Source organism: Cydia strobilella, chromosome 1, assembly GCF_947568885.1.
Source record: "Cydia strobilella chromosome 1, ilCydStro3.1, whole genome shotgun sequence".
NCBI lineage: Eukaryota > Metazoa > Arthropoda > Insecta > Lepidoptera > Tortricidae > Cydia > Cydia strobilella.
In genome coordinates, this window is record NC_086041.1 from 31,498,610 (window position 1) to 31,521,561 (window position 22,952).

General features: G+C 38.9%; 3 protein-coding genes across 5 annotated transcripts; 1 reads left to right on the forward strand and 2 right to left on the reverse strand.

The window, feature by feature from the left end:
- The first annotated feature begins 1,866 nt into the window (after positions 1-1,866).
- LOC134744037 (hsc70-interacting protein-like) lies at positions 1,867-11,113 on the forward strand. 3 transcript variants are annotated; one of them, XM_063677700.1, is made up of 8 exons: positions 1,867-2,009; positions 2,084-2,309; positions 3,377-3,465; positions 3,993-4,204; positions 5,768-5,877; positions 6,856-7,164; positions 7,851-8,081; positions 8,913-9,042. In XM_063677700.1, exons 2-7 carry the CDS (start codon positions 2,125-2,127, stop codon positions 8,050-8,052), a joined length of 1,107 nt encoding a protein of 368 aa, XP_063533770.1. In that variant the 5' UTR covers positions 1,867-2,009; positions 2,084-2,124; the 3' UTR covers positions 8,053-8,081; positions 8,913-9,042. The 3 variants fall into 3 exon arrangements, with proteins under 3 accessions (XP_063533770.1, XP_063533779.1, XP_063533762.1); XM_063677709.1 differs by lacking the exon at positions 1,867-2,009 and adding an exon at positions 9,545-11,113 and having other exon boundaries at positions 2,032-2,309; positions 6,856-7,015; XM_063677692.1 differs by lacking the exon at positions 1,867-2,009 and having other exon boundaries at positions 2,032-2,309.
- Positions 11,114-13,723: 2,610 nt separating this feature from the next.
- LOC134741318 (uncharacterized) lies at positions 13,724-17,176 on the reverse strand. The gene is made up of 3 exons (XM_063674104.1): positions 16,911-17,176; positions 14,776-16,281; positions 13,724-13,774 (listed from the first exon to the last, which is right to left on the reverse strand). Exons 2-3 carry the CDS (start codon positions 16,114-16,116, stop codon positions 13,724-13,726), a joined length of 1,392 nt encoding a protein of 463 aa, XP_063530174.1. The 5' UTR covers positions 16,117-16,281; positions 16,911-17,176.
- A 1,708-nt stretch (positions 17,177-18,884) lies between these two features.
- Positions 18,885-22,647, reverse strand: LOC134743940 (large ribosomal subunit protein mL38). The gene is made up of 5 exons (XM_063677574.1): positions 22,350-22,647; positions 21,703-22,271; positions 20,946-21,107; positions 20,006-20,180; positions 18,885-19,020 (listed from the first exon to the last, which is right to left on the reverse strand). The coding sequence occupies exons 1-5, from the start codon at positions 22,529-22,531 to the stop codon at positions 18,921-18,923; spliced, it is 1,188 nt and encodes a 395-aa protein (XP_063533644.1). The 5' UTR covers positions 22,532-22,647; the 3' UTR covers positions 18,885-18,920.
- Positions 22,648-22,952: the final 305 nt, after the last annotated feature.

The window sequence follows — 22,952 nt, forward strand, 5'->3', positions numbered from 1 at the left end:
CCAGGTCGTTTTGCTATGTTCTGTTATGCGTTCTGCTGTCTTCCATTCTCTTTCAGTTGGATTGTAGTTCATTGTATGTTGTTCTGGGTCTTGCTCATTTACTACTTTGCATCCTGGGAAGTGGGTCTCAACCAGTAGCCTTTCTGTCTCTGCTGGGCTGCTGGTGGTGCTATTATCCTGTCTCCTCAGGGTGCCCAGTAGTTGCCTTGGTTGGTCTGCAAGGATTTTCCTTGTTCTGTTTGCCTGTGTTATATTGGATATGTTGTCGCAGAAATTCCGCCATGTGGCTGATTTTCTGTATCTTAGCCTTTTCTTATAGTCTGTTTTAGCTGTTTTGTACTTATCCCAGTCCTCTTCAGCTCTTGTGTTCATTGCTCTGTTAAGTAACCTTCTCATTTTTGTTCTCATTCGGTCCAACTCCGGTCCCCACCAGCTGTTGTTGTTACTGCTTTTTCCTCTAGCTGATGAGGTCGATAGTGGACATGTGTTTTCGTAGCTATCGGTAATGTTTTTAATAAGTAAGTTTACCTGTTCCTCCAACTCCTTTGTATTGCTAGGTCTGTCTGTGTGTGTGTTATTGTCTAGTTTACCTTCCAGAAGTTCCTTGTACGCCGGTATGTCCGTGCGTCTCGGGTTTCTTCTAGTTGTGGTAGTGTGTGTGTCGGCTGTCAGGTCGTACCGAATCCATCTGTGATCGGAGCAGGATAACTCGTCCGACACGTGCCAGTTGGATATGTGTTGAGCTGCCAGTCCTGTGCTTAGAGTAATGTCAATTATAGTATTGCATCTACGAGTGACAAAGGTTGGTTTGGATCCTGTGTTTAATATATCTAGGTTTAATATACCACCTGCCTCGATAACGTGTTTTAACATTGTTATGGCAGGTGTCCGGACTTCTTTACAATAGCTTAGTCTCATTGTCCACCCAAACTTCAATCCATAGACCGATATACTGTTCACTTTTTCTACAATAGTCCCAATGCCTGCTATTGTTGCGCCTGTGAACGGGTTCCAGCAGGCGTTCTACATGACATTAAAGCTCTCCAAGGGGCCTCTAGGTGTTGGATCTATATCCCCACGCAAACCTATCAAACGACCGGGATTTATAGGCCCGTGATATCCAAGGAGATACCTAAAGATACAGACCATAAACATAGTATTATACAAGTAGTTATAGACGCGCCACCGAGCGACTGGGGGTAAGATAAAGAATATTCATATAAAATTTAGGCAGCATAGGATTTTTTCTCTTTCACTTATAAATTTCGGTTTTACGCCATCGTCTCCTACTTATGATGACACCCGGTCGGTGATAAGGACAAAGCATGGCACTATTTTCTCTTTCCTCTTATAGGAATCGGCACTAAGACTATCTTTCTCTATCAAAGAGATACAGACTATACTTAGCGCCATCTAGCATACGATACGTAAACTATAGCCGGTCAAACAACTTTGTCAGTAGAAAAGGGCGCGAAAATTATCTATGGGACGATAACCCTTCGCGCCTACATTTTTTAAATTTGCCACTTTTTTCTACCGACGGAAATGACAGACTATAATAATATATTTGGTATGACTAATGTACTAACAGACGGGCGTACCGGACCGCGACTTTGATCCGGTCCGTGGCCTGTTCTATCCAGTGGAAGGTGATCCGCGCTACGTTGGTTAAGGACGCAGCTATAAGTAAGAGCGAGAAATACATATGCTGACCGTGTGCTGACCGGACCAAATCAAGGCTGCAATCCGGTACGCCCGTCTGAGCTTTAACATTTGACAGGTCACAGGAGGGTCACAGGAACGAATGTTATACTACTCTTTGAACGAATGTAGGGATATTAAATTTTATCTGTAATAGGTTTTATCTGTAATAGGTTTTGTTTGTCTTGTCTGCGCCGGTCACTGGAATTTTCTGTAATCCGCAAACAAGAGTTTCTTGCATCAATTTAGAAAACCGCTAACCAGTTTGTTTATTTCGCATCTCAAGCGCAAGTTGGCTCTTATTTCCGGTCAGAAGTAAATTCTTAATAATTTCTCTGCATCACCAAAGTAAAATCGTTCTGACAGGTGCATTACATTGCAGAATACTCTTCGTGGTTTTGCCGGTAACTCACAGGATTCAAGATGAGTTGTCCATTCAACGAGGAACAGCTGGGACAGCTGAAGATGTTCATAGAAATTTGCAAAAGCCAGCCTCAGGTCTTGAACCACCCTAAAATAGCATTCTTCAAGGATTACATTACTTCGCTTGGCGGCACAATACCCGCGGCGACTTTTGGTGCTAAAACGTTTACAGCATCTGGAGATAGGTATGATTGTTTTTTTTTTATGAATCTTTTTATTGAGCAGCGTGTAAAGGCCTCCCATAAATAGGAGTGATGTATGTTATACAGACAACTTTTGAACGCCTGTTAACCCTTAAATGCATAATGATGTATATATGCATCGTATATTTGATGGTCCGTGGCTCAATATGCAGCTATTCAAAATCACATTTATTACTTTTATACAGCATGACACATCTATTTCAATTTATTAAAAAGTTATACAAAAAATCATGCATTTAAGGGTTAAGTGCGTCAATGGCCAGTGATCGAGTATTTACGCAGTCATTGCGTCAATATCTGCAGGTATCTTATTTTAGCTGAAATGTTGTGCGCTGTTTTATTTCTTTAGTTGTATAAATTGTTGCAAATTTGTTTTCATATATTGTACCAGGTTATCAGAAAGAAAAAGCAGTGGCAGAGGGTAGCAAAACTTAACTGACTGGCTTTGGTGCTGGCAAAGTCTAGGTGCTTTCTTTATTAATCAATATTTTTGCGGCAGAAGGCCCTGGACAGTTACCCACATCCCCAATGCAAGGGTTAAGGGCCACCTGCACCAACCCACTCACCCGGGGTTAAGTGGTTAAAGCATTACCCAGTGTCAAATTGTACTGGTAACCATGGTAACTCCAGGTTTAACCAGTTAACCCCGAGTTAGTGTAATGGTGCAAGCTGCACTAATTCTTTTGACCTAAGGGCCACAACCAGGCTTTCACTTCATTTTTGCAGGCTGGATTTTACAGAATTTGTCTCATGTACATGGACAAGCCGGCTTGTTGGCCAGATCCGGCCCAGCTAAAGCTTAGTTGGGAACCATTGATTGGGCTATGGTTCTTAAAATGTGTAATGCTCCCTTGCTAACAATATCCTGCAAATTACCAGTTGCATTTATTTCCATATGATTCTAGAACATTAAGTGCAAAATAAAATACAAGTGCTCGATATACACACATCAGCTCCAAGAGCTGCTAGTGTATCAAATAAATAATAATAATTATTATTTATAATTCAAAAATTTAACTCGTTTCAGTTGGCTATTATTTCTCTTACAGTGTTCCGCCGTCAAATGATAATGCTGAAAAGATATCTTCATCTGATGAGGACTCGGAGCCTGAGTCAGATGTTGAGCTGGATATGGAAGGTGTTTTTTATCAATAATTATTTATGTTGTTTGTTTGATAAACACAATTTTTTAATTTTATTATCATTAAGGCAAAAGTGCCCGACCATAACAATAGGTAGTCAAATCATAAATGCTTATAACTAAAACCAAATTTGCTTTTAGAGTTTTAGGAATTCAAAGTTTGTAATTACATACATACAGATGTCTCAATTTTTTTTAAAGAATGAAGAGGCTTATGTTACTTATTGTTATAGAATCTTTTTGATATATAAGCTTTAATGGCTGAGCCATCAGTATTCTAGCAATGTTTCTGAAGTTTGAAAATTGCCATTAAGCCTCAATTTCAATAATTTCTACATACAGTCTGGCAAAAAAGAGTAGAAATTAAAAAGTGGCAACACTGTAGTGTCATCCCTTTCAAATCAATCGAAGAAAAACGGGACGACACTACAGTGTTGCCACTTTTTAATTTCTACTCTTTTTTGCCACTGTATGTAATCTGTGATGTATCTTCAAATTTGTCTTTACTATTTTTTTTACATTAGGTATCATAGAACCAGACGTCCTAGATGATTCTCAAGTCATGGGCGACCAGTCAAAGGAGACCACAGACGAGGAAAGGGACCAATCGGACGAGAAGAGGTCTGCGGCCATGAGGGCGTTCTCGGAGCAGAACTTTGAGGAGGCCATCAAGTTGTACACTGAGGCTATACAACTGAACCCACAGAGTGCCTTGCTCTTTGCCAAGAGAGGACAGGTTAGAAATAAAAAAATGTTTACGAGGGAAGAATAGCTTTGCGATCCTAACGAAATAACAGTATTTTTTCTATGAAATTTTCATTTCGGGAGTAAACGGTTTCCACTAACTAAATCTTAACAAATCACTTTGATTCTGATGTCGATTGCTTCAGCATAATATAGTGTAGGTTTATAGTTTTCGTTATGATTTTTTTTTTGTATTGCAAATTTTGAAACAAGGAAAACCTAAAAGCCTAGTTTTTCATTGTGTCATTAACATACTAAAAAAATCATGGAGGATGGAAAATATTTAAGTGGAAAAAAATTTGTTCAATGATTAAGTAAATTTTTTTGTCAATTGAGTTACTTATTGGAAATTTTTCAAAATGGCGGATATTATGCTCGCGAGGTGTACAGCTCACAGAGCCACTAGTAGATAATGCAGGGGTCACCAATTAGTTTCTTCAGGGGTCCAGTTTTTAAAATAAGATGACCATTGCGGTGCGTTTCTCCTTGAATTTATAAAGCGGTGTACGCATTTGAGCGGCTCGGCCCGAGGCATGCTCGCACCGAGCGGTGAGATGCGCGTGCTGATGTGTTTATATTTGGGTGAGGCAAGGCGCTTTGTGCGCCGCACAAAATGACGTCGGACGTGATAACAGCTGCTGCTGCGTTTATTATAATTCATCGAATAATTAATAAAAAGAAGTAAAAAATGTCCTCGGTGGTGGATGAAACAGTTATATAAAAGTCGTGATTCATGTGGTCCTACGCGCCGTGAGCAATGACAAGTCTGAACTTGTCACCGTGCGCGCGAGCCGCACACGGGCACGCTCGTCGTTAGTCGAGGCACGCACACGGAGGCGCCTTTGAGCACGGTCACAAGACCGACTCCGGCCGGCTCACCGCGAGCAGCTTCGCTCGTTGGTCGCGCACGGCGCGTGAGGCGCGTACGGATTTGAGCAATCAGGCTAACCGTGCGTGCCTCGACCCGAGGCTGCCTCAAATGCGTACCCACCATTAATAATAATAATAATAAATATTCTTTATTGCACCACAAAGAAACAAATTTTCTAAAACAGATTTACAATGTAAATAATGGTAGCAACAGGCGGTCTTATCGCTGTGAGCGATCCTTCCAGACAACCTTAAATAAGCATACAAAATAAAATAGGTCGGCGGTCCGGATGTGGACCGCGGTCCGCCATTTGGTGACCCCTGAGATAATGGAAGATAAAAAGCGCGTAAATAAGTGCAAAGTATTGTTGAATGTAGATAGTGGTAACCTGTAACATTGTAGTTATCATAAAACCTGCAGTGCCATCTACTTCTTGCTGCCAATTGGCTACAATGTTTAGCAGTTATTTATTTATCTTTTAATTCCGTTAATTAATTAACCCTTAATTTGACAACGTCTAAAATACTCGGCATAACCTTTGACCCCCTTTTTTTTGTCCTAAAAATAATCCTTAGTTCTAGCGTTGAGGAGTTTTGAACCCACAACCTTCCACGTTTTATTTAATTTAATTTGATGTATTTGACTATACTAATTATTCATTCGTACATTTGTATTTGGTCACAGGTGTATCTAAAGCTGAACAAACCGAACGCGTGTATCAAAGACTGCACACAGGCTCTGGAACTTAACTGCGACAGTGCTGCTGCGTACAAATTCCGCGGGAGAGCGTATAGGTTAGTACTGTTAGTAGTTAAGTAATAGTAATAGCCTTTATTCCTTTCGTTTATTTTAAAATTATATTAATCTAGCTTGTGCCCGCGAATTCGTCTGTGTGGAGTTCGTAATTTGGGTAGCTTATTTTTTATCCAATCTGCTTTTTATCGATTTCCCATACAAACTTCCACCGCCCTTTTCACCCCCTTAAAGGATGTCTTCTGGGATAAAAACTACCCTATGTCCTGCCCGGGGACTAAAACTATCTCTATACCAAATTTCAACTAAATCGGTTCAGCGGTTTGAGCGTGAAGAGGTAACAGACAGACACACTTTCGCATTTATAATATTAGTATGGATTTAATTGCATATCGCGTGTGCGGAAAAGGCCTCCCTCAGTTTTTAGGGTTCCGTACCCAAAGGGTAAAACCGGGACCCTATTACTAAGACTCCTCTGTCCGACTGTCCGTCTGTCTGTCACCAGGCTGTATCTCATGAACTGTGGATAGCTAGACAGTTGAAATTTTCACAGATGATGTATTTCTGTCTCCGCTATAACAACAAATACTAAAAAGTACGGAACCCTCGGTGGGCGAGTCCGACTCGTACTTGTCCGGTTTTTTCCATTCTTTCCTATTCTGCGCTGTTCTCCACCAGTATCTGTTGAAGTTCCCATCATCTCATATCTCCATCTTTTATTTGGTCTTTTTTGTTTTCTCGGTGTGCCTATTAGTGACCATTCTGTGACATTCTGTATAGGTTAGCATTTCATGCTAACCCTTTGAACGTCGAAATGCACGAAGGTCGATATTAGGCTGTAGCCGAGCGCGTCAGTTGACGTCTTTGCCGGTCAAATGGTTACATTTTTTCGCAAGACATTAAAAACAACCGTTTCTAAAACTTGAACTTAGTGTTTTCACTAGTCGGTAAAAAAAAATCTTCATATATTGGTAAACTTCTGCAAGAGTGCTTTAACATTATGCTGATAATCCTTACAGGTTGCTGGGCAAGTTCGAGGAGGCATCTCACGACCTGTGCGAGTCGCTGAAGATCGACTATGACGACCAGACTAACGAGTGGCTCCAAGAAGTCAAGCCTAACGCCGAGAAACTGCGCCAGCACAAGCTCATCATGCAACGCAGGAAGGAGGAGAAGGAGGTTTGTATACTAACTTGTATACCAATCACCACTAGAGGTGATCGATTACGGCGACCAGACTTAACGAGTGGCTGCAAGAAGTCAAGCCTAACGCCGAGAAACTGCGCCAGCACAAGCTCATCATGCAACGCAGGAAGGAGGAGAAGGAGGTTTGTATATTTGTATACACGTATACCAATCACCACTAAAGTGAGTGAGTGAGTGAGTGAGTGAGTTTTTCGGAACTTATGTACGAAATATCATTTGATATTTACCAGTCGCTTTTCGGTGAAAGAAAACATCGTGAGGAAACGGGACTAATCCCAATAAGGCATATTTTACCCTCTGGGTTGGAAGGTCAAATGGCACTCGCTTTCGTAAAAACTAGTGCCCACGCCTATTCTTGGGATTAGTTGCCAAGCGGACCCCAGGCTCCCATGAGCCGTAGCAAAAGCCGGGACAACGCGAGGAAAATGATGATGGCATTCAATTTTTTCTAATTTTTTACTCAAATTTCAGGATCAATTATTCAGACAAATACTACACGCGATTACATTAAGAATATTGGCCAGGTTAGATTCCCGGTTATGTATGAGTTTAAAAAAAAGTTTGAATGTCATTATTATTAAATCTAAAATCGATGCCATGGTTCCTAAGAACAGATTTCGCTATCTCTCATAGTTTCTGACTTCTCCCTACTGACCCATTTGGATTGATCACCCTGTATACATGTTAGTCGCGCTGACACAAGCAATATGCGTTTATGTCGCAGTAAACCAGTGTGTTACTGCTAAACACTGAAAGTGGCTAATTGCCATATTACAACCGCGTATATAGAATGCTTTCATCCTTCCAGCACCAAGACAAGGTCCGTCGCGCCCGGGCGGCGCAGGAGGCGCGCGCGCGGGCCGCGCAGGCGCACGCCGACGCCCCGGGCTTCCCCGGCGGCGGCTGCCCGGGGGGCTTCCCCGGAGCGGGCTTCCCCGGGGCGGGCTTCCCCGGCGGGATGCCCCGCGGCGGCGGCGGCGGCGGCATGCCCGACATCGCCAGTCTCATAAGCGATCCCGAGATTATGACGCTCATTCAGGTGAGTACCTCATTTGTTTTCATTGTATTTTACGGTCACAGCCTTAATTAAATTCTTTTCACCTCAGCAGCTCGAACAATGCTACTTTCGTCACTCCCTGGAGTTAGGAAAGTGCGACTTTCCTCACTCCACAACACAAAGTAGTTTTTAATTTAGTGAAGGCCATGAACTGCCACTTAATACTTTTTTTTTGTTTCTCTGTATTATTCTGTGTAATTCGAAATACATTTTAACCTTTAATATGTTCTCACTACTGAGGTGAAAAATTATGTGTGCAACACGAGAGCAAAGTTATTTTACATATCGTGTTTTTGAGTCCCTCGCAACGCTCAAGATTCTAACTTAGAATCACTCGCTTCGCTCGTAATTCAATTATAGAATCTTTCGTTTTCTCGGGACTCAAAATAAACACTCGCAAGAAAAACCAACTTTCCTCTCTTGTTGCACAAATAACTATTGTCAACATATTTATGGGCCAACCTGTATAGGGTATTTGACTACTAGTCAAATCAGTTTCATTTTTTGAACTGTCAAAACGATTTTGTTACTATGGAATTAATATGAAACATGTGACGTCACAATCATATTACCTACTCTTTATAGTTTTATACGGGTTTTAAAATAGAAATTGTGTCTAAAAATAACTGATGTCTACGTTTCTCTATTAATCTTTCGGTGCTTTATTTCATGCATGATGCAAAATAATTTATTTTAAATACAGTCAAATACGCTATTGTATCGATTGGGAATATAGTCACGTACACATTTACCTAGTGCCTGGTGTTTATTCATTTACGTACTTACGTAAAAGTCGTCTTGACTTAATTTCAGGACCCAGACGTAGCCATGGCCTTCCAAGACGTGTCGTCCAACCCGGCCAACTTCGTGAAGTACCAGAACAACCCCAAGGTGGCCGCTGCCATTGAGAAGCTGCAGAGCAAGTTCTTCAGCGCTGCTGGCGGTACGTACTGAATAATATACCAGAACAACCCCAAGGTGGCCGCCGCCATTCAGAAGCTGCAGAGCAAGTTCTTCAGCACTGCTGGCGGTACGTACTGAATAATATACCAGAACAACCCCAAGGTGGCCGCCGCCATTGAGAAGCTGCAGAGCAAGTTCTTCAGCGCCGCTGGCGGTACGTACCGAATAATGTCAGGACCCAGTAGCAGTTTATTCTTCGTCTCTCTTTATTTATTCTTTAAGTTTTATACAGAATGGCTAAAAAATAAGTGCATTCCCGTTGCCAGGGAGGTTTTGGGGTTATACTGAGCAACTTTTACTATGGAACCAACCCCGAAATCGCGAAAAAAATTTTAGCTGTTTCATATATTTTGGCTGGTCCATTTTCTGTGTATAATGTTTATAGGTTAAGTAACTTTTTTGATGTTGTGTTTTCTGTATTCGCTTTTGTGGCAATAAATACATATTCATTCATTCATTCATTCAAATGCGGTGTTGCGCAGGATTCGGTGGCGCAGGCGCCCCCGGCTCCGGGCCTCAGCCGCCGGCGGACGACGACGTGGGCCTCGACTAGGCCCCCACTCCAGCTCCACCCCGCCATCGCACGGTCGGCTAGGCCCCCACTCCAGCTCCACTCCTCACCCCTGCCATGCCGGCCGGTCCAAGGGGCGTTTTATCTGCTGCACATAACCTGTTATATATTCATTAATAATGTGCATTTACATCGCATGCGATTATCGGTGCCGTCTGTGGCACCCCTAAATGTGTATAATTATAAGGTCGTGTAATGACCGGTCAAATCGGCCAATTATGAAACGGCAAACCGATTTGTTACTATGGAATTGGTATGAGAAAAGACAACTTGTTTAATCCCAAAATAAGAGTCATTTTTAACCGACTTCAATTTCATATTCAATTTATTGTATAAAATTACCGCGGTCTAAACGCTCCAAGACCCGATTTTTCATAGTAAACCCTAATGCAAATAATTATATTATTAATGTATGATATGATATTTAAATTTTCGAAACGCGAATACGTCGTCCTAATAACTAAGTATAGACATACAATATTTTTAAAGCTTCTAAAAAATAAACTTACTAACACTAGTGTACACTGGAAAACTACACTATTTTATTTTACGATGCTGTTTGGTTTAAAAAAATTAACACATTGATTTTACATTATGGATTTATTTACATCAATAATAATATAAAATTCTGTGAATTATAGCTTATAAATGGTTATACCTCTATTATACTTACCAAAAAAAATATGATAACACAAAATGTCGATGTAAACTTACGATTTGACACATTATTTCTACTAAAACAGGATTTAACACGTAGAACATAAAATATCTCGCGCCATTAGGTAATAGGGTTTTGAGATGTTATTGATCTCATGTACTGCAATATCCCAATTTAAAATCTATACGGGCGCTAAAATGGTTTCCCACATCAAATACTAGTTTTTATACTAAACATAAAACACTATATGTCAGTTAACAGTGGACAATGGTAGGGATAATTTACTTTATACATGATTATCTCCCGTTTTACTTTTAATAAATACGAAACAACTTATTTTTGGGCGTTTTCTAAAATAAATATTGAAATCTGATTCTCACAGATCCTGGTGTTTTTGGGTTCTTTTACCTCAGAACCACTAGCATATATTATTCAATCCTGATTACAAATCCTGAAAGAAACAGGTTTTTAATATTTATTTTAGAAAACGCCCATTTAGGCGAGTGGTAACAGATGTTAGTGGTGCTTGAATAATTCCACGTATATCTATTCATAATTATGCATTTACTAATATGTAAAAATCTTTTACGTACGATTAATCAAAGCTGCGTGTTAATTTAGTGTAATCCAATTAGTTTTCACCAGCTTTAAATTTTTCGAGTTAGTTTATATAATAAGCAACTTTTTAATCTAGTTTCACTTTAGAGAAAGTCTGTTGAAATTCCAAAGTAAGTTTTCTAATCATTACAATTACTTGATTAATTTTAAAGGTAATTTTGTTTTATTGTGCTAGTTATTTTTATATTAAATACTTGAATGAAAGTTTGCTTTTCACTCTACACACCCTTCATAATTATCCCTACATACTTGATACTAAGGTATGAACGTTAAGACGTGCGTCCATATCTGGCAACGCGCCCCGATTGACCTGACCGTTTGCGAAAGCGTCGTCAACAGAGGCTCTACCGCGAAAAACGAAATTTCTTTATCTGACTTCACTTGATAATACAAATGTATTAAAGAAAACATGACTAACACAAACAAACATGACTTTTAGCGCCACTTGCGCCATCCCACTAACCCGGGGTTAACCGGTTAAACCTGGAGTTACCATGGTTTCTAGTACAATTTGACACTAGGCAAACGGGATAACCCCGGGTTAGTGAGATTTGTGAAAGTGGGCCTTATAGTTTACAGTATTTCTTGCGGGCACTTTTAATTAAGAATTTAGGTAAAAGTATCATTATTCATGGAATGGGGAGTTAAATATCAGAATGGAAATTGTACCAATCCATTTAATACCAGATTTCAATTTTCAATTATTATGTAAATACGGTGAAAGTAATGATCTCATAGATCCTAACTTCCTAAGTTATTCACCTTCAACTCCCTCAAGGCTATACACGTATTGCTACGTAAGTATAACCACATCAAAAATAAACTGATGATGAAGACCAGAAGTCTTTCGGAACTCTTCGTCGTAAATGCCGATTAACCTAAGACTACTGCATTTTGTGTCGAAACATCGTTCGCTAGTTTGCGCATGGTACAGTGCCATCTACCGACAAATTGAGTTTTTCTTTTTCAAGCGAAGATTAGACTAGCAAGAACTTGCATGCAATTTACGTTACATTGCTGACGACTAAGGTAAACTGCATTCAAAAGTTTGATCAGATGCCGCAATGTAATGAAAATTGCATGCAAGTTCTTGCTAGTCTAAACCTCGCTATAGAGACAAATGAGTCTACTTTAGCAACTACTGTACTTATCCTAGGGCCTCTTAGTGCCAGCACCATTCCACTAACCCGGATTAACCGTTAACCCAGTGTCAAATTGTACTGGTAACTCCAGGATTGTTAACCCCGGGTTAGTGTAATGGTGCATGTTAAAATATATACTTTTACCTTTGGAGTCTAAATAAGTAATTTTTATGAATTAAAATGCGAAAGTACAAACGAATGCTTTTATATTTTGTCCAAGAAGAATGTTGACACATTGCTATGGTAACCAGTAGTTTTCTTAAATGTTGCTATATAAACTCTATTCTGCAACATATTCCGCCAACAGAAATAACATAACTAGGCACAAAATCAATACCTTATTAAATATAAACTACATTTTACATTAGCTCCTTGTATACTTGTATTACACAGATCAATATTTAGAGTGGACTGTAATCTTTTAAGGTTTGTGAAATTTAAATTAATATAACTCTTATTAAAACTTAATAAGTTGCTATGTAAGCAAGTTCACAAGATTGCTACGAATGTAGTTATGGGACAGTATGTAAGAACACAAGATTAGACACATTTTATAGAACTAAATAAACATCTTAATATATTAGATGCGACCAGCATCAACATATATCTCATGACTACCTACTTACAGTTATACTAAATTAAGTATCAGTACAATTCAGTAGGATTATTAGTCATAATAATATTTAACTAAAATATCAAAATACAGATATTATAACATTTTTAAAACATTACCTATTCATCTAAAGGCAATATACACACTTTGGTAATAGAAGTTGTATGAACTTTACCATTAGCCTTTTTAACTTCTAAGGCTCTTATCTTCCCATCCTGACCTGGAAAAACCTTAGTCACTCTAGCCATTGGCCAAGTCATAGGCGGAGCATCTATTTCACGCAAGATAACTAGAGCACCTACTTTAATATTAGGCAAGGCAGTCTTCCATTTAGGACGGTTTTGTAAGACATTTAGGTATTGTTTAGACCAATATCGCCAAAAATGCTGCTGCAGAGCAGTACATTTCCGCCAAAACTTCAATCTATTATCAGGTAAGTTTGTGATATCCTGTTCAGGATAGCAAGTTAAGGGCGCACCGGTTAAGAAATGCCCTGGCGTTAAATACGATAGATCCTCAATATCTGATGACATTGGCGTTATAGGCCTTGAGTTCAAAATGCTCTCAATTTGAACGAGTGCAGTGTACAGAAATTCATATGTTAAAACATGTGAGCCCAACATTCTTTTCAAATGATATTTAACACTTTTTACTGCGGCCTCCCATAGACCACCAAACACTGGCGAGTAACTTGGTATGAAATGGAATGTTGTTCCCAATTTTGCAGTTACATTTTGAACTTGAATTTGATGACATTTATTATTATTTAATTTATATAGCTCAGACAACTGAGTACTAGCTGACTTAAAAGTAGCGGCATTATCACAATATACCTCTGTAGGAACATTACGTCTGGCAATAAATCGTTTGAAGCTAGCCAAAAATGTATCAGTGGTCAGATCTGACACTAACTCTAAATGTATGGCTTTGGTAACAAAGCACACATACACAGCAATATAACCTTTAGTAGTGACGACACCTCTCACCCTTGACTGCTTTATCAGGATTGGTCCCGCAAAGTCTATACCAACCTTAGCAAACACCCGATCTATGCTGACTCTACCAGCGGGCAATGAACCCATCAGCTGTTTTGCTGTTACACCTTTTAGTCTAAAACATGTGAGACATTTATTCACAAACTTTTTTACCAATCTTAAGCCGTTAACTATATAATAGCGTTGACTTAAATTGCTAAGCACCTCTTTCTGACTGGCATGTAACAGTTTTAAATGTTCATTTTCAATAATAAGATAAGTCACCCTAGATTCTTTTGGCAAGATTATCTGATGCTTTTGGCTATAAGGTAAGGAGGAGTGTTGCAAACGTCCACCTATTCTGAGAATACCGTTAGCATCAATGAAGGGGTTGACAGATAGTAAATACGACGAAACCTGCCTACCTGCCCGCAAAGAGGCCAGCTCTTTATCAAAGAACCTTTCCTGTTCATTCTTTATAAAGAAATGCAATGCCTGAGTTGCCTCGCTAAATGTAACGAAATTAAGCTTTATCTTTTGTGAGCCAGGCCTTACATTTTTACAGAATCTTTGTATGTAGGCAAGCACGTTAACTGCCTTATTAATGTTAGAAAACCTATCTAACAAATCATTTGCAAGAGAAACCGATTGATATGATGCCATACACACCGACTTGGAACCATCAGCATGCTTGATCTCCGGTAAGTTGTCAGGTACATTATTACTATCATCGGTGAATTTATACTCTGGATCAGACATGCTAGTCGGCCCACACCACCACAGTTGGTTACTTTGTAATTCACTAGGTTTTACACCTCGACTCAAACAATCAGAAGGATTGAGGTCTGTTTTTATATACAACCATTGAAAACCTTTTGTATATTCGTTAATTAATTTGACTCTATTAGCAACATAAGCGTTTAGCTTTGTTGGATCCGTTTTTTGCCATGCCAAAACAACCTGAGAATCACTGAAAAGATGCACACTTTTAATAGACATTTTTTTACTTAATGTATTGTATGCTCTCAAGCATAATTTTGCCATCAAAAGAGATGCATTTAATTCTAATCGTGGCACAGTCCATTTCTTGTCTCTAGATGCAATGCGACTCTTAGAACAAAGAAGCGACATAGTTACTTTGCCATGCTCGTCAGTGACTCTTAAATAAATTGCTGCTCCATATGCAGAAATCGAGGCATCACCAAATGCTACTAGCTCTGCAGACTGAATGCTATCAACAGTGACATTTCGTTTTATTTTAATCTCTTTCATAGTCTGCAAATCATTGTAAAATTCAAGCCATTCTTTTAGTAAAATAGGCGAGGGCACTGAGTCCCAGTCAGTGCAAGCCTGAGCCAATTTTTGCATGATGATTTTGGCTTGGACAAAAACAGGTCCAGCTAGACCTAACGGGTCATAGAACTGGCTTATGTAACTTAAAATCTGTCTTTTTGTCTTAGGGACATTTTTTGACACTGGACATGAAAGTTTAAAAGAATCTGAGTCAATATCTAACTTTAAACCTAAAGTTTTGATGTCCTTATTCAGTTCCAGTTCTCCAACAACCTGCTGCTCTACTGGAATATTTGTCAAAATTAAAGGGTCATTAGCTGCCCATTTATGTAGTTTAAAACAACCTTTGGCAAGCAATTCTATCAACTGCGTTTGCGTGTCAACAATCTTTGCCAAACTATTCTCTGTATAAATAATGTCATCTACATATGTAGAGTTTAGTATTGCCGAACTGGCTAGAGGATATTGCCTCTCGAATTTCGTAGCCAGCTCGTTCAAGCATCTTGTTGAAAGATAACTTGATGACTTCATTCCATAGCAAACTGTGTTTAGCTGAATACATTTTATTGACTCTTTAGGAGTGTCTCGCCAGAGAATGTTTTGCAAAGATCGCTGATCTTTCTGTACTAAAATATTTCGGAACATACGCCTGATATCACAAGCAATGAAATATTTGTGCACTCTGAAGGACAACAATATGTCAAACAGCTCCTGTTGAACAATTGGCCCGTTCATTAAAATATTATTCAATGAAATCTTAGTACTCGTTAACATAGATCCATCAAAGACTACCCGAAGCTTAGTACTTACTGCATCCGGCCTTAAAACAGCTGAATGTCCCATAAAGTACACAGGATCTTTAGCAAGATCATATGAGGAAATATCAACATATGATCCATGACGTAAGTCGAGATATTCATGTATGAAATCCTTATAACCCTCATACAGTTTCTGATCGCTTTGAAATCTCTTCTCAAGATTATAAAATCTTTTGAGAGCTAGCCCAAATGAATCCCCCAATGTATTGTTCACATCATAGATAGGTATTTTTAATGGCAATGAAACTGTAAATTGATTGTCATCAAGTTTGACAGTTTCAGTGAACAATTTTTCGCACTGTTGTTGTTCAGATGTATGTTCCGCATATATTTCTGGTACTTTTTCTGTTTGCCAAAAATTAGACATAGTATCGCGTACATCAGTTTGACATTCTTGACAGAAAAGCGTAACAGCAGGTCGCTTAAGAATAGAAGATGGGACATCACCTCCTACTATGTAACCAAACTGTGTGTGAACCAAGCTGGGTGCGGCATCAGGATCGCGCAGCTCCTCAGGCTGCGACAACAGGCACTGAAAAAAGATATTTGCAGCTAATAAAATATCTATCTCACTTGGAATATGGAAGGAGTCATCGGCTAGTGTTATATTTTCAGGGATCTCAATCTTTGAAATATCAATCTCAGTTTGTGGCATATTTTCCTTAGTAAACTTTTCTACCACTAACAGATTTACTTGTGCTTTATATGGATAAACACATGAGAAAATATCCAGTCGCAAACTATGTTTGACAGATTTATCTTCTAGAGTTACACCAGTTATTGTAGTACCTGGCAAGAGTGGGTAACCTAGTTCCTTTGCAAGTTTTGCTGTAATAAAGGAATTCTGAGATGCACAGTCAAGCATTGCTTTAACTATGATCTCCTTGCCACTTTTAGAAACCACTTTGACTTTTACCGTTGGCAACAACACAAGTGTCTGGTTATTAATGTTAGCCAATGACACCGATGGTTTCTCTTCATTACGATGAAGTAGCGAGTTGTGGGATTCTTTGCACACCTTACATTTAAAATGAAACCTGCACTTTCCTTGGTGAATGTTAAGACAAATCTTGCACAGCTTTGTTTCCTTAACAAAATCTAGTCGTTCCGATATGGAAGCTAGAGCAAATTTAGGGCATGCATATAGTTTGTGTTCCTTACCACAGTACAGACAGCCTTGGGATGTTTTTGTAGTGACAAATGATGCCATCTTCACTGGAGCTACCTTGCCAGCAGCACAGCTTGCTGTATCACCCAGTCCCTCACTGTTCTCTAGGGCAAGGGCCCGACCTTCTATAAATTTCAAAAAATCATTAAAGGTTGGTTGTTTTGATGAATCCCTATGTAAATGATACTCTCGGTTTGTTACCGGGTCTAGTTTTTTATTTAATAGGCAAATGAGAACGCTGTCCCATTTTTCAATGGCCTCATCAAGGTTTTTTAAAGCAGCTAAATGCTGTTTTGTTATTGAAATCAAAGAGCGTAAAGCACTAGGGCTTGACTTAGTTAGCACTGGCAACTCAAACAAAGCATTAATGTGGTCGTTGATAATTTTATATTTATTATCATACCTATCAGCTAAAATTTTGAGAGCTTCCGAATAACTTTGACCAATGACAGGTAAGTTTTTGACTAAATCAAATGCTTCAGCTTTTAAGAAGCTTCTCAGATAGAAAAACTTTTGTATACTATCAAACCCTTCATTATTGTGCACAAGCGCAGTAAACATTTCAATAAAAGGTCTATAATCTGTATATTTACCATTGAATGTTGGTATTTGTATATTGGGTAACTTTATTTTTGACGAAACTTGAGGCGACGCTACCGGGAAAACAGCAGTGGTGGGTCCAGGCTCAGACAAATCTGCGATTCTTTGGCGGATCGCGGCGACACATTCATAGTAAGTCGTTTCAACAGGTATGGGATCTTCCTCATCTTCTATCCGTACGCAAAGATCTTCATAATCGCTGAATGCCACCTGGGCCCTCTCAGCCATTAGCTGCAGCATCTGCTTATCGTTAATATACGATCCCTCCATCTTATTCTTTAAGCGCGTTAAGGCTGCTTTCTTTGTACCTCGTCGTGCAACTAGCAGACGAAGTTCTTCTTCGGATTTTTCCATTTCAAACAACACTGTGCATGCGAAAAACCGAACTTTTTCGTAAAAGCTTCGAAATAACACGAATTTATTAAATAATTTTCACAATCACAAAATATCTGGAAAGGAACAACAAATGTCAAAATATAGATTTGAAACGTAAAACGTTACTTGCTTATTCCGTTCCACGCGCGGGCTTCGCTGCGCAGTGAATGGTGATCGTTGTGGTGCGTTTATGGAACGCGTTGCTTGCTGCCGGCTCGTAGAACACTGCACCGTCTGCACCGCTCAATGGCGGCACCTTTAAATTCGGCAATGCCAAACGGGACGACAGAAAAAAATTTCGTGCTTCTAGAATTCGCTGTTGCTTCTACGCAATTAATTTGATTTACTTACGGTTCGCGACTCAAAAGGACCATGTTAAAATATATACTTTTACCTTTGGAGTCTAAATAAGTAATTTTTATGAATTAAAATGCGAAAGTACAAACGAATGCTTTTATATTTTGTCCAAGAAGAATGTTGACACATTGCTATGGTAACCAGTAGTTTTCTTAAATGTTGCTATATAAACTCTATTCTGCAACAGTGCAAGTGGTGGCTAAGAACTTGTGGTTTTGATACGACCATGACGATCGTCTAGGTGATTGGCGCACATTTTCATTCCGTGAATTTTCGTAAAATTGATTCCATGACTGCTGTAAAACGATCAAATTTTTAATATTGCTTTGAACAAAACTATAGACCACTATAGACATAGTATATACAAGTAGTTATAGACGCGCCACCGAGCGACCGGGGGTAAGAGAAAAAATATTCATATAAAATTTGGGCAGCATAGGATTTTTTCTCTTTCACTCTTATAAATTTCGGTATTTCGCCATCGCCTCCTACCTATGATGCCACCCGGTCGGTGATAAGGACAAAGCATGGCACTTTTTTCTCTTTCCATAAGACTATCTTTCTCTATCAAAGAGTGTCAGGCCCTTGGTCTTTAAGGAAGTAGCATTTGTTGTTATGAATAAAACACTTAGAAATACTAACAATACGGTTTATTTAATATATTATATATATTAGACATCATTGACTCTACCCCACTTCAGCCGAATCTTCTTCTCGTGTAACTTCAGCCAGGAAGGCATGTCCTTCGGCATTGGATGGGCATTGGGGAACCTGAAATTGAATTAAAATTTATTAAGGCAATTTTAATAACATAACTTACGTGAAAATCAAACATATTTAATTCTGTTTTCGACTTTAAAAACACGAGTGACTAGTTTTTATAAACACATTTGTGGCTTTCCATCAGAGAAGGGTGCTTCATGTGCATAAGGACGGAAAGATCCATATATGGCCCTTTCGATTTTCGACATGCTAATTACCGCACTAGGGCGGTAAAGAGGCACCATATCTACTGTAAAGATGTTTCCATCATACTGCAGTTAACTCCGACAGTCGTCGGGCCTAGCTGAGTTTCTTGCTGGAGTCTTCTCGGCTAGGCTAGGTTGTAGCGAACCAGCGACAAAACTCCCATTAGCTCGATTCCCTTTACACCCTCAGATCAAGTTAAGACCGCTCAACTGATCTGCGCTGGAGCGAAAACTCTTTAGGAGTATTCCAGCGTAGCAAAACCGTCTCGTGTGATGCGGAAGGGTCCTGAATTTTCCTCAGGCTACCACCCCCCACACAGTCCTACCGCTCTAATTGCCCTAGGTGCAATAGAGCCCGTCAGGTTAAAAAAAAAAAAAAACTGCAGTGCACTGTCAAAATCGTTCACACTGCTAGACGGCTTTCCCGCATAGACGCCGTGTGAACGATTTTGAACGTTGCCATACAAATTGTGCTGTCACTACGGTATTCGATAAAATCCCGTATACGGTATACGGGGAAAAATTACATTTTTAATTTTTGCGACACTATTTTCGAATAGCGCTGTGGTACATATTTTTTTGTCGTGTATGCGCGCACTGATATAAACACATACGTTGCATTTCTGCGACAAAAAATCGTAGTGCGCGCTTGGCCTTACTCAAGCAAGTCAGTTTTTTTGAAAATTCTTAAATGAGCTACATTAATCGAACTTAAATTAAACTATCGTGAGACATATTTCAAAATATTTAGATAAGTACGGTTTTTACTAACTACATTCTTAATTTACCTGAGTGGGGGCGTCGGTTTCTGGAAGGGATTCTCGTCTTTAAGTTTACGTAACAAGTATTCTTTGTTGATCTTTTTCGGGTCACGGTACTTGTCCATGTAGATGTTGAACGGTTCCTTCTTTGGATATTTTGTTTGGGGCTTGATGTACGGCTCCGGGAAATCATATTCATATACTGCAAAGTTGAAAAAAAAGGAAAAATTCAAACATACAAACAGCATATACAGGTATTTCAGAAACTTTTTGTGCATTTGATTTTCTTCTTTAAAGCAAATAAAATAAAGTCAATATTTATAACACGACTGGGAAATCTTACAAGAAGATACAGAATCATGCACAAAAACTATTGGCGATGCATAAATTAGAGACACAGTCAAAATCGTTTACGACGACTTCGCTTGGGCCGCGTGGGTCCAGTCCGCTGCCTTATAACGACGAACATCGACCGAATTTTGAGGTCCTGTCTTGTTACTATATGAATATGAGTATTTAGGCTTGGTTACAGGGGGGCAACGGATAACCGGTGGACAACGTGTTACAGAATGGTCAATAATGGAATAACGAGAAAACAAACAAAAACAAATTAAAGATGGAGAGATGAGAGAGAACTTCGACAGATACTGGTGGAGAACAGCACAGGATAGGAAAGAATGGGAAAAATAATGAAATAAAGGCTATTACTATTACAGGGGGGCAAGGATAGTGTGTTAATGCGTCTTACACATACGGCACCACTTATAATTTAATTATTCAAAATTTTAAATCAGGCAACAAGGCCCATATTACAAATACCTTACAGACTAACATATATATGCATTTTATAAACTACTAAGCTGTTGGTGGGGGTGCTGATGCGTGCCCACACACCGCAAGGCCAGAGTGCAGTGCCCCTGCGACTGTGAGAAGCACTGTCAAAGGGTTAAGTAAAGTAACAGTTTACCTGGTTCCTTCTTGTCAAGTACATTGTGGAAAAAGTCTTTAACGGTGTAGTCCCAGTCAGTTTGGTAGAAGGCCAGACCTGCCGGGGTGATCTTGTCCTGGTACTTTTGGTACCAATCGCGGGTCTCAAATGTGCGTGCTGCCAGGGGTGATGTGGATGTCACTGAAGAGCACATAAAATAATTATTTAAATAAATTTGTAATAAATTTACAGACAGCATTAAACACTTAATTGTTTTTAAAACATTTGCACTTTTTATAATAAAATTTAATTATATCTCAACAAATTATTCTTAGATAAGAACAATATTTTTCTATATTGTGTATTTTGATATGTTTTTTAGGTCATCTCATCATCATCTGAGGCACTACAGCCTTAGCCTGGTCAAGCAAATCTCTCCAGGATTTTTAGCGATGAATGTAGGAGGCTGTTGGATTATATAAGTGTATATAGTAAACATGGACATGAAATGATTATTTGCATCCATATTTTAGATCTGGATTACGTGTACCAGACCACTGACGTGCCAGAATGTTCAGATCTCACTGTAATTCAAATTAACCTCCTAAGACCCACTATAGAAAGTTTTTCAATGTTTAATTTGAACCTTGTGCTATAAGTAAATTGGAACAAATTTCGTTTGTTTTACAACACAGTGAAACAAAAGAAATACTACTTTATTTGTTTCATAAAAGGTTCAAATTAGATTGCAATGAATATGTACATTTAGACTCACGAGGTTAAACTAAACCCTTACCTTGAGGGATATCATAAGTTATTCTTCCATCCTGCTTATACAGCACAAAGGCATATCTGTGATATCCTGTGCCCTTTAAGGGAAATGGTTGCAAGTATTCTACTACGCTGTCACCCTTTTCAATAAAATTGCCAGGAATGTTAGCAACAAACCAATGCACATATTCCTTGTCATTCTTATTCAAGTGGCTGTCTAGGCTTGACATAACTAACGTCCACATAGTGTTTCCATCTGATTCATAGGCAACAGTTGGAGGGTTCACAGCTTCTGCAGGTTTTATAACATTCCCACAATACACTGGCAAGGAACTGCCATCTTTCAGCTCATACAGTACTTCAAGATTCTTGTACGGCACAAAGTACCCTTCGCCATAAAGATGTTCATAGATACCATAATGATCAGCAACTTGTTTTTTATGATTTGGGCCCTGAGTATTCAGCCATTCTTTCCTGACTTCACTCAAATCCACTTTTAGTTTGTGATTGCGAGCCAACTGCTCTAAATTCTTGTCAGCTTTCACTTTTTTCATGCGCTCAATGCGTGCGTCTCTCAATTCTGAAGACGAATTTCTGTAATAAAAAAATAAATACAAAAATACATCCCAACCTATATTACATGATTACAAAATATTGGTAAAATTAACTTACTTAGGCCGAGGAAATCCGATGTCGATTCGAGTGGTGTAAAGCTCATCCTTATAATTTAACTCATCTAATCTTTCCTTCAAAGTTCGGCAGAATATGGGAGCTTTACCACGGATCCTGTGTCCTAACCTAACTTGTTGCAGCTGTACATTGGGCATGCAAGCCCTTCGAAGCGAGTTCAGCATTATATTTACTATGTATGTTAATGGTATTTCCTAATATACTATTATTATTCAAATATAATCATTTCTCGTCGTCACTTCACGTAAGTGCCCGAACGAATACTCTAATTTCTTATATATTCTTGAATTTTTGTAATAAAATCGTCAATACGGTACTGTCATAATGACAGTTGTGTTGAATGACATAAGAATTGTTTTTGAAGCCAGCTTATTTTACTCCCGATTATAAATATTTTTACCAAACGGTGATATATAAATGTTTTGTATATTTTGTGTATTGATTATTAAGTAAGATAACAGAAATTGTAAACTTTACTATTGATAAAAATCAACACATCTAAGCGCGAATAAGTAAAACAATGCTGTTTGGCATACCTAGCTAGCTCCAAGAACGAATTTGAGGCCGGGTACCGGGTGTAGTGTG

Excerpts from the sequence above, each read along its gene's own strand:
- LOC134744037 (XM_063677709.1), top strand. The coding sequence starts at position 2,125 with ATGAGTTGTCCATTCAACGAGGAACAGCTGGGACAGCTGAAGATGTTC. Across the intron at positions 5,878-6,855 it reads TTCCGCGGGAGAGCGTATAG|GTTGCTGGGCAAGTTCGAGG; the intron begins GTTAGTACTGTT and ends TAATCCTTACAG. Across the intron at positions 7,016-7,850 it reads GCAGGAAGGAGGAGAAGGAG|CACCAAGACAAGGTCCGTCG; the intron begins GTTTGTATACTA and ends TCATCCTTCCAG.
- LOC134741318 (XM_063674104.1), bottom strand. The coding sequence starts at position 16,116 with ATGTCTAATTTTTGGCAAACAGAAAAAGTACCAGAAATATATGCGGAA. Across the intron at positions 13,775-14,775 it reads TCACTGACGAGCATGGCAAA|ACTAAAAGGTGTAACAGCAA; the intron begins GTAACTATGTCG and ends CACATGTTTTAG.
- LOC134743940 (XM_063677574.1), bottom strand. The coding sequence starts at position 22,531 with ATGCTGAACTCGCTTCGAAGGGCTTGCATGCCCAATGTACAGCTGCAA. Across the intron at positions 22,272-22,349 it reads ATCGGATTTCCTCGGCCTAA|AAATTCGTCTTCAGAATTGA; the intron begins GTAAGTTAATTT and ends TTTTTATTACAG. Across the intron at positions 21,108-21,702 it reads AACTTATGATATCCCTCAAG|TGACATCCACATCACCCCTG; the intron begins GTAAGGGTTTAG and ends TGTGCTCTTCAG.